This window comes from Plasmodium fragile, assembly GCF_000956335.1.
Source record: "Plasmodium fragile strain nilgiri unplaced genomic scaffold supercont1.48, whole genome shotgun sequence".
In the NCBI taxonomy this organism is placed as follows: Eukaryota; Apicomplexa; class Aconoidasida; order Haemosporida; family Plasmodiidae; genus Plasmodium; species Plasmodium fragile.
The window spans coordinates 75,819-83,161 of NW_012192628.1; the positions used below are offsets into that span (position 1 = coordinate 75,819).

The 7,343-nt window shown below is 47.3% G+C and overlaps 2 protein-coding genes across 2 annotated transcripts; both read right to left on the reverse strand.

Moving 5' to 3' along the window:
* Positions 1–307: 307 nt before the first annotated feature.
* AK88_03866 (uncharacterized protein) lies at positions 308–1,091 on the reverse strand (the record flags this gene model as incomplete). Its single annotated transcript, XM_012481476.1, has 3 exons — positions 308–421; positions 592–777; positions 1,089–1,091. 3 exons carry the CDS (start codon positions 1,089–1,091, stop codon positions 308–310), a joined length of 303 nt encoding a protein of 100 aa, XP_012336899.1.
* A 1,336-nt stretch (positions 1,092–2,427) lies between these two features.
* Positions 2,428–5,430, reverse strand: AK88_03867 (uncharacterized protein; the record flags this gene model as incomplete). Its single annotated transcript, XM_012481477.1, has 3 exons — positions 2,428–4,401; positions 4,506–5,086; positions 5,271–5,430. The coding sequence occupies 3 exons, from the start codon at positions 5,428–5,430 to the stop codon at positions 2,428–2,430; spliced, it is 2,715 nt and encodes a 904-aa protein (XP_012336900.1).
* Between the last annotated feature and the right edge of the window lie 1,913 nt (positions 5,431–7,343).

Consider the following 7,343-nt stretch of genomic DNA (forward strand, 5'->3'; position numbering starts at 1 on the left):
AAAAAAAAAAAAAAAAAAAAAAAAAAAACACCTCTTCACAATTGTATGCAAATGAAAAGGCATGTCACAATGATTGAGCGGAAACGCGGCGAGCAGGAAACAACTGTGTGGGGAGGGGAAAAGTAACAAAAGTATAACCCATGGGGGGAGGTTACCCATATTGGACAGGTCCCCCTCCCTGCTTTTTTTTTTTTTTTTCCAGCCGCATCCATTTTGCTTCCTTCAAACTTGGCCCATTCGCTTTAATATCCTGTGACCCCTCTGCTGTTCTTCTCCTGGGCCGCTTCTCCCCTGCAAGACGCAGTGCCTACTTGTCCCGGTCCGCGTATGGGTCCTGAACAACCACCAACGTGAAATCTTTATCCGGGGCGATCATTATTTCGTGCTTCTTCGACCGCAAGCGCAGGAAGTTGATGTCGTTCTGGGGGGGAAGGACAGGAAAGGAAACGAACATGAGAGGTGAAGTGGTGCAGGGGGTACACCCACATGGCTAGCAGAGCTGAGCGGCCCAGATAATGCCCTCCGCTGGGATCTCTTCACCGCTTCGCCACTTCACCACTTCTCCACGTCACCGCTTGACGGCGCCCTCACCTGGGGATCCAGCTCCCGAATGACATCCCGGGCCTTATTCGAAAGTTGCGTCAGAAGGGACGCGTGCAGGTCCGACTGCTGCTGATCGAATGTACTTTTTATTATTAACCCCTCACTGTTCACCACCAGGATCCCCACCACCCCCTTGTGATTTTTGATCCTGTTTAAGATTTCTTCCGCCTCGCTCTGCAGTACAGGAGAGGAAGCGAGTGACGGGGTGAGGTGGGCGGACCAAGTAGTAGTATACTTCCCCCCCGTGCAAGTAAAAGGTTCGTCAGAGTAAGGCGCCTCATTGCTCCAGCGCATTGTCTGACTTGTTCATAAGCAAAGAGGTGGGCCTCTACATGCAGCCTCTCTCCCCTCAGTGGCTGTTTCCATCTAGACAAACCACTCCACTGCCACTTCGCACACAGGGATGTTCAAAGTCGAATGGACCATCCGCCCGTCCACATCGTCTCCTCCCACCGCGAGCTTATTTATATATTTTTTTTTATTACCATTTTTGCAATGTCGTAGGATATACAATGTATGTTTTTTTTTTCTTCTTCTTGTAAAACCCCTTTGCTAACTCCAACATGGAATACTCGACCGGGTGGGGAAAAAGTAAATCAAAGTTGATACACGCGCGTCTGGTCTGATCGGGGTGAGGAAAACTCCTGCACGCGGTAGGGGAAATGCGTGTAGACCGCGAGGCGAAAAAAAAAAAAAAAAAAAAAACAGCTTCAAAAAAACGACAGATGAATGTAAGAAAAAGCATCTTAAATTATTTAATTCTGCATAGCTTCACTTAAAAACTGGGCGCCACTGCGCGGAAAATGAGTTGAGCACGAGGCGAAAAAAAAAAAAAAAAAAAAAAAACACATTGGACATTTGAGCATTAACCCCTCAATACTTCCTTCTCCCGTGGATCAGACAAATCCCCATCGGCTGTTTTTTTTTTTTTTTTTTTTTTTTTTTTTTTAACTCCCTCCTGGGGGGTTAACACGCTTGGCCAAATTCATAAAGGCCCCTCCATCCACAGCAAACCCGCGTGTGTGCATAAAAAAAAAAAAAGGAGCAACGCAGGAATGGAAAAGCAAAGCGCTGTAGAAAATGCGAACACTGCACCGGGATTATCCTCTATCGCAGACGCAAGGAAGGTCTACAAAAAAACGAGGCACCATAAAAAAAATTAAGGGCACCAGGGTTACACCTTTTTCAGGAAGGCACCTCACTTTATAATAGGGCGGACTCGCGCGCACACAGGGCAGCGTTTTTTTAAAAGGACGCAACTTTGAAGGGATATCCCTCTGAGTAGGCCCCCCACGTAGAAGACGAACATGCACACACGACATTTGCACCTCACTGGGTTTACCTGACCGGTCTGGCCAACCCTAGCCCTCCTTAACAACTTGTCCCGTTTTGCCCCCTCCGCGCAACACCACGCAACTGCATGAACATAACGCGTTGATAACCATCCCGAGAGGGCTCGAAAAACGGTTCACAAAAATTCCAGTCAAAAATGTTTCTACTCTGTGTGTTCACCATTGTGTGATGTCACTGCTTGCATGCGCAGATACGCATGGGTAAGGGAAGACAACAACGGGAAACATGCAGGCAGCAACGTGGAGGAGCGCGAGACAACATAAAGCTTCAAACAAAGCAGCGGTCACTCTGACCAAGTTGCCCAGGCCGACCTCGATCATTACGCTTATCTCACGCGCATGCTCGAAGAGGGGGATGGAAGGGGGAATTCTACGTAGGTCCCCCCCCCCACAAAAAAAAAAGTTGCCCCCCCCCCCTGTCTCAAGTCTGCCTCACGCACGTAACACGAACTGAATGAGTAGACTCCTCCTCTCACAGATGGTGGAACAGGTCAAAGGAGTCGTTGCTCTTGGGTGCCTTCGTGTTGACGAAGGATTTCTTGTGACCTGCACCCTTGCCACTTTTACCCGTACTTGCCCTCTTACCAGAGCTGCCCCCAATGGTCCTGCTCCGTCTGCCGTCGCTACTGCTCACCTGAGTCAACGGCACCTTTTTAGTGCCCACGAGCGTCTGGCATTCCTTCCTCAGTTTTATCTTTTCAAGTAACCTCGCGATGTGAGGTGACTTCACGGACCGGCTCTGCAAATTCATATTTTTCCTCATCTCCCCTGGAGAGGTCACATCGAAGTAACTGAACTTGTACGTGTCCGGCGCGTTGTTCACCACCTTGCGGACGTTCGCACCGGTGGTGCTCCTGTTGGTGTCGCTGTTACGGGACGTGCTACTGATCATGTTAGCAGACGTGCTAGCCGACGCGTCAACACCGCTGCTACTCCTGTGGACAGTGCCGCCCCGCTGGGCGGACTTCCTTCTCTCCGTGGAAGGGCCCGATCGGTGCGCTCGGCTGTCCGCCCTACCGTCCGCCCGACTGTCTGCCCGCTTCGTATTCCCCATCCCCGCCATCCTCTCCTGCGGAGCCGCACTGCTCTCTCCCGGCCTCACACCCATCTTCTCCTTCCTGCCAATCAACTCCTCATAATAAGCAATTAACTCGTTCTTCCGCTTAAGCTCTCCATCCAACTGACTCCCGACCTCTTCATACTTCTCCCTCTCGCTCTTTTCGAACTGCCTCTTCTTCAAATCAAACTCCATCTTTGTCTTTACCAAGTACGCATTCACATCTTCCTTCATTTTTCTCTTATCCTCAGAACTCACCATTATAAGTCCATCCCCCGATGAAGACAACAGCTTGTCCTTCCTCTCGTGGTACTCCTGCTCAAGTAAGGACAATTCTTCTTTTTCAATTTCATTATTGTGTAACAGCTTCTCCTCCATTCTCTTCGCTTCCTTTTGTTTCTCTTCATAATTGAGTTTCTCTTCTTTGGTCACGTCCTGCATGCGAGAGAGTTGCTTCTCCACCTCCCTTTCCTTTTCCCTAAGCATGGTGATCTGCTCCCTTTTTTCCTTCATCAACAGGTCTAACTTGGTCCCTCTACCCTCTTCATCCTGTACTTTGCTGCGCAGCTCATTAGTCAGGGCATTTATCCTTTGCACTTCTCTTTCCTTCCTCCAAACCTCGTTTTGCTCTTCGTTTATTCTTTCCTTCACAGTGTCTATAGCCTCCTGCAACCCTCTTAAGAACGCTTCACTCGCGGGGGACTGTGCGTCAAGGGGGTGCTCCCGCGGGATGGATTTGTCAGGGTCGGCTGTGTTCACCTCGTTCGTTGCATGGGGCACACTAGAGGGTACGCCACTCAGCAGATCACCCAGCACAACAGCTGCACCTCCACCTAACAACCCCTCCAGCTTACCCCCCTCGCGTAGAACCAACTTGCCTGCCTCCTCCTGGTAGCTCCCAATCTCACCATCTATTAGCTTCTTCTCCTTAACCAACTCGTTCAGCAGGTTCTGGTTAACGTTACTTCGTTCCCCTTCAACCTTCCCTCTCATCGTCTTTTCCTCCTGCGCAAGTGCCTCTAACTTCCTTTCGCGCCCTTCCAACTCCGTGGCTAGCTTCTTAACCTTTTCTTCCATCTCATGACACTTCTTCCTCTCCTCCACCTCTTCCTTCCTGCAAACCTCCATGAGGTCTTCCACCTCCTCTATCTCCTTGTTGATGCCACCTAAAACGGAACTCAATTCTTTCCTCGTCTGAATGCTTCCGTCCAGGCCACACTTGATGACACTCAGGAAATGCTCCTGCGATGACAGCTGATTTTGCATGAACTGCATCTGAGACTTGAGCCGATCATTGTCCGACATGGCTTCGCTCTTCCGTATGGCTAGCTTCTCCTTCTTGTGGGTCAATTCGCGTTCCTTCCCGAGCAAGGCCTCCCTCTCTTCCTCCTGCGATAAAAGGGGGGGGAGGGGTTAACAGCGTTGTCGATTAGCAGCCACACACGTGTGACAGCCAAGTACTCCTTTCTCCCCTCGCTCATGCGAATCCCTACCAGTTGCCCCTTCTGCACGACCAGACCATCCCGTGCGGCCACCGCGCCAGACGCAGCCTCCTCAATTCCCCTCAACACTTCCCCCCGCTCCTCCTCCATCTTCGTGAAGTCATTCTGTAGCACCGACATCCGCTCAGTGTTCAGGTGGGTCAAAATGTGAAACGACTCGAAGGCCTCCTTGTGCTGGTTAATTTGGTAATCCACTTCTTTTATTTTGTTCATAATATTTTCAGATTCGTTCCTCATGTAATGGACATCTGTTTGGAGAAGGACTAGTTCCTTCTTCGATGTTTCGTACGCCTCTTTGCTTTCTTTCATTTGAAGGTTGACCTTGTCTGCTACCTTGCTCAGCTTCTCTGCAACCACGTCTGCCTCATCTCCTTTGTTCTTTACGTTAAGAAGGGACTCCTCAAATGCCCTGAACAAAATGTTGAAATTCTCACACGCCTCGTGAAAACTCACATTTGTCTCCAAGTAATAATCGCAACTGAGCTTGCACACGTCTCCTATTTTTTTTAAAAACAGGTACTCGTCCTCTAGCTCTCTCTTCTTTGTCTTGTTTTGGGATTCCATCAGAGAGACTGCCTCGTAAATAGCGGAGCGGTAAGAAGAAAATGGGTTTGTTCAGCGGTTGTCCTTCGAGATGAAATAGGTGTAGCATCCCACAAATGGTATTCTGTACACATTGGACAGGATACTTATCCCCGTGTACACTGTTTTTTTTTTTTTTTTTTTTTTTTTTCCCCCTCCACAGCCATTGCTTACTCCTATTACGAGAGCTATCGGTGAACTCTATGAGGGCGTCCATCCTGCTGTTGAAATCCTTCTTCACCATGTTGCTCTTGTGACAGGACTCGCCAGACCTGTCCTCGTCGCTTCTCCTCTCCAGGTTTGTGACATTGGGTGAGCACTCCCCGCTCAACATCGTCTCTAACGATCTCTTCTGAAGAACTGCGCACCACACACACACGTTCGGAGAAAAAAATATGAACAAGGAACATACACAAGATGGGGGACACAAACAAGTTATAGCAATTGTGACAACAAAAAAAAAAAAAACACTTTTAAGGTTTTACTATAGATTAATAGAAGACAAAAAAAAAAAATTAAGACAAACTTCACACTCAGTGAATACAATGACAATTGAAGAAGGGAGAAAAGACAACCCAAAAAATTAACGAACGGTTTGGAAGAGCTGTAAAAATTGGTTCATGAGAGGGGAGGGGGGGTTCCCCAATTTTTCCCCCCCATGTGTTGCTCCTCCCACCCACGACAGGTGTACATACAGGTGAGCTTCCCCTTCGGCAGGAATATCAACCAACATCGCCACAAAACGGGGTGAAAAAAAAAAGTTCTTACGAAGTTCACAAACGTGCCATTGCGAGTATCACACTTGTTGTGTGTGCAACGTTCAAGTGAAAATGCCAATCGTTCGATTTGAACTGTGCGGGAAGGTTTTACTATGCCCCTCGTCCTCCACACTATGTTTAACGCTAAATGTTCGTGTAGACTGCAACACAGCAAAAAGAGATATATGTCCATTCGGTGAGGGGGAAGGAATAGGGATGGAAAAAAACCCACACCAAAGAGAAGGAACACATCGAATAATTTGTCCACCTTCAATTTCACCATTTTGACAAAACTACACACATACACGCAATACGCCTGAACAGGTAAGCTTTTTTTTTTTTTTTTTGGCTGCTATATTCCCCCCCGTTGCAGAATAATTCTGAACAGGTCAGGTAAAAAGAAAGAACTTTTTTTTTTTTTTTTCGAGTCATCGTCGAAGAGGTGAACTGTCGTGTGTAAGGGACATATCGTGACAGGGGTTCTAAACGATGACTTTACATGTTGTCCCAGAGAAATAAACATTCGTATGAACTTTGCCCTGAGTCAGGCGTGTATAACGGTGGAGATGCGGACAGCGGGAACACTCTTCTGCTCGTGATGGCCAGGCACCATTCGCAGCCCATTAATTCCCCCATGAGAGTGGAAAGCATTTTCACATACGCAATTTGTGGTGTAAGACGGCATCTCTTCACAATTGCTTCTTTACAACGTTAGGGAGATCCGTTCTCACTGAAAAGCACGGGAATATTCCTTTATTTTTTCTAAACTACAATAATGCTTAATCGCGTTTGTACCACCCATAATTGGTTGCCGCTCAAATGTGTGCCATAGGTTGTTCGGACTGTGATCGACGCATAGGTTTTTTTTTTTTTTTTTTTACACACCGTAAAGCTTACCTTGGCTGCTTACCAGCTTCGAAAAGGGCCACTCGCGCAGAGTGCGCCGCGGACAGATTGCCCTTTCGAGTTAAAAAAAAAAAAAATACAAAAATAAGAGACATAGAGGAAGTAGAAGAAAATGCAGAATGTCCAACACTCTGCCCCTACACGTATGCCCACACATAAAACTGCTCTAACTACACTGTTTGCCCACCCTTATCATTGTGCAGTTTTGAGCACAAATGGGAATTCTTTTTTTTTTTTTTTTTTTTTTCTTAACCTTTTGTTGCATACATAATTTACCTGATCATGCAAGGTAAAATGTTAGGAATTTTTTTTTTTTTTTCCTAACCTTTTTTGCCGACTTTGTTCTTTTCAACTGTTGCAGAGAAGTGGACAAGAGAAAAAAGCTGTTCCATCCCAAATGACCCCTGTAGACATGCCCCTCTGCATATTTTGTAGGGCCTTGTGCAAGTTACTCGCGGACATGCCTCTGCGGGAACATTCGCGTACCTGTACTTGCGCTCACACTTGCACATACTGAGTACCTGTCCGCATTTTTTTTTTTTTTTTTTTTTTTTTTGCGCATGTGCGTGTACATACAGGGGAG